The sequence below is a fragment of the Pteropus vampyrus genome, unplaced genomic scaffold, assembly GCF_000151845.1.
Source record: "Pteropus vampyrus isolate Shadow unplaced genomic scaffold, Pvam_2.0 Scaffold412, whole genome shotgun sequence".
Classification (NCBI taxonomy): domain Eukaryota; kingdom Metazoa; phylum Chordata; class Mammalia; order Chiroptera; family Pteropodidae; genus Pteropus; species Pteropus vampyrus.
Genome location: NW_011889193.1, coordinates 256,669 through 259,037, shown reverse-complemented (window position 1 = coordinate 259,037; position 2,369 = coordinate 256,669). Strand labels below are relative to the sequence as shown.

General features: G+C 45.4%; 1 protein-coding gene across 1 annotated transcript in view; it reads right to left on the bottom strand.

Moving 5' to 3' along the window:
* The window catches only part of TTC13 (tetratricopeptide repeat domain 13), a 63,834-nt gene that overhangs the window by 37,018 nt on the left and 24,447 nt on the right, over window positions 1-2,369 (bottom strand). Inside the window, exon 11 of the mRNA XM_023523785.1 lies at window positions 1,215-1,299. Coding sequence (XP_023379553.1) covers window positions 1,215-1,299 — 85 coding nt within the window. The remainder of the gene's footprint in view (window positions 1-1,214; window positions 1,300-2,369) is intronic.

Here is a 2,369-nt window from a genome sequence, read left to right as displayed (position 1 = left end):
AATCTCCACCCTCGGCTCCGAGCCTGGGCGCCGGCCCCTCTGGGCTTTATCCCGGCGACTCTCGGTCCTTTGTCCTTCCACACAACTTACAGAATTAGCTCCCCGAGTTCCTCAAAAAAGTTTCTGGGGATTTTGAATGGCATTTTATCGCACCCATAATTAATTTGGAGAGGATGGACCTATTGACATCACGGAGCCTCCCACTCGTGAACGGTATTTTTCTCCACTTAATCTTCCCGTAGTAACTTGCGACAAAGCTCTAACTGACTACAGCCATCGACGCTGACGCGGCTGCACGGGGTCTTTCGGCTGGGGCTGTCCCGGAACGACCGGCCCGTTCTGTCACTTTCGATCCTGGTGTCCGTACGCACTCAGGGGCCTCTCGTAAAAAGCACAGAACTCGAATCAAGCAAATTCCAATCCAACTCTGTCTTTTAACTGCTGTTTAGTCCATTTATATTTACTGTCATTGTTGATACGTCTGGATTTATTTCAACCTATTCTTATTTCTTTCTGTTTGTCCCGATTTTTATGATGTCCCCCCTCCCTCTTTTCTGGTTGATTTTGGATTTAATTTTTTATTTGTTTTTTTTTTTTTCCTCTTTATGTTTTCATTTCTGTTCTAATATGGACGCTGTGCTCTCTACTCTGTTTCTAACTCTCAGTACTTAGCCGAGGCATTTTAAAGATTTATAGATAACTTAGTATCTTAACATTTAACTCACGTTCGCTTAGAATGCTTTCTCATTATCCCTCGACTTACTTATTTTGCCCAGGGTATTATTTCTGTCCTTTTCATAAGCCCCCGAATTAGATGTCATTTTGCAAAGACGATGTTTATTTAGATTTACCAATGTGCCACGCTGACCCATTTATTTCTCATTATTACTTCTCACATCTTAGCTCTTACCCCTGGGGTCACTTGCCTTCTTCCTTAATTACGTGCTTCGGATGTTCCTTCAGGGAATGCCAGTCCGTGGTTGAGTCAGTTTTTGATTTTCAAATATACACCTATTCGGATTGGTCTCTAATCTTTCAAGGTAGCTCTGCTGGGTACAGAATTCTAGGCTGAACAGAATCTTCTTTCAGGACTTCGAAGCTATGACTCCATCATCTTCAAGCTGCCCCTGCCGAGGCTGAGGAGTTTATGGTCAGTCAGTCCAATGCCTGACCCTACGTAGGTGACAGGACTGTGTTCGAGATTTTCCTCCTTATTCTCCAGTTACTTTTGCTACACCTGGATGTTGCACCTGGATGTTGCACCTGGATGTTGTACCCGGATGTGGATTTTTAAAACACCTGTGGATTTATTTTCCTCACGTCTTTGGAATTCTTAGCCATCATTTCATCAAGCATTGCCTCTCCCCCCTGCTCTCCTTCTGACAAACACCAGACCTTCTTATGTCTCCCACACCTTCTCTCTCTCGTTCACGTGTCCTGACTCCTTGACTCTGCTACGTTCTGGATCATTTCTAATGCTCTATTTTCTACCTGCAACGTGCTATGTCTAATCTGCTGCTGAGCTACAGACTGAATTCTTTGTTTCGATGATTATGCTTCCTATTCCTAAAGCTTCCAATGATCATTTTTTTTAAATCTGTCTGCCTGGTCATTTTTTATAACTTCCTTGTCCACGTTTGTGATTTCTTTCATAATTTCTTTACTATTTCATCTGGAGTTATGTTAGAGTCTGTTTTCAGCAATCACGACATCTGAAGTCCTTGAGGGCCTAAGTCCGCTGTTCGCTGTTTCTGTCGGTGCTCACGTGTGGTTGTGGTAATCTCGAGTTTTGATTCTCGTACGAATGATCCTAATCTGTGAGAATACTCCGGGCCCAAACTGGCACTAATCCCTCCCCGGGAAGGGTCTGCATGTGCTTCTGCTGAGATCCTGGAAGTGCGTCCGACGCGGGGTCTCAGCCCTTTCGAGTTCGGCAGACCCGCTGCCTGAGCCAGGGCATTACGGCGGCAGCCGCCGGACGCGCCGACCCCCGGGGCACTTTCTTCCTTATGTGTGGATCGCCGTTCCAGTTTGCATCTCCCCTTCTTTCTTTTTGGAGAGTGAGGGTGTTGATCTCTACGGAGTTTTCTTAACTTTTAAGGCATTGCTGGACTCCCGGGAATTGCTATCTATTCTAGATCTAACTGTTTGGTAAAGGGATAGGCCTTCGGCATGTCTGTTTTGCCATGCCGCAGCAGTGCTTGGCCAGGAGAGTAATTTCAAACTTCCACTATGTTAACTAATTTGCTTTAAAAGTAACACGGTACGAGAACAATGCCTTTCAAAGACCGCCAATAAGCGCGAATACGTCCGAAGACTGAAGGTTGCCCAAAATCGGCAGGGAAGCCCAGGCTAGAAGGAAAGACGAA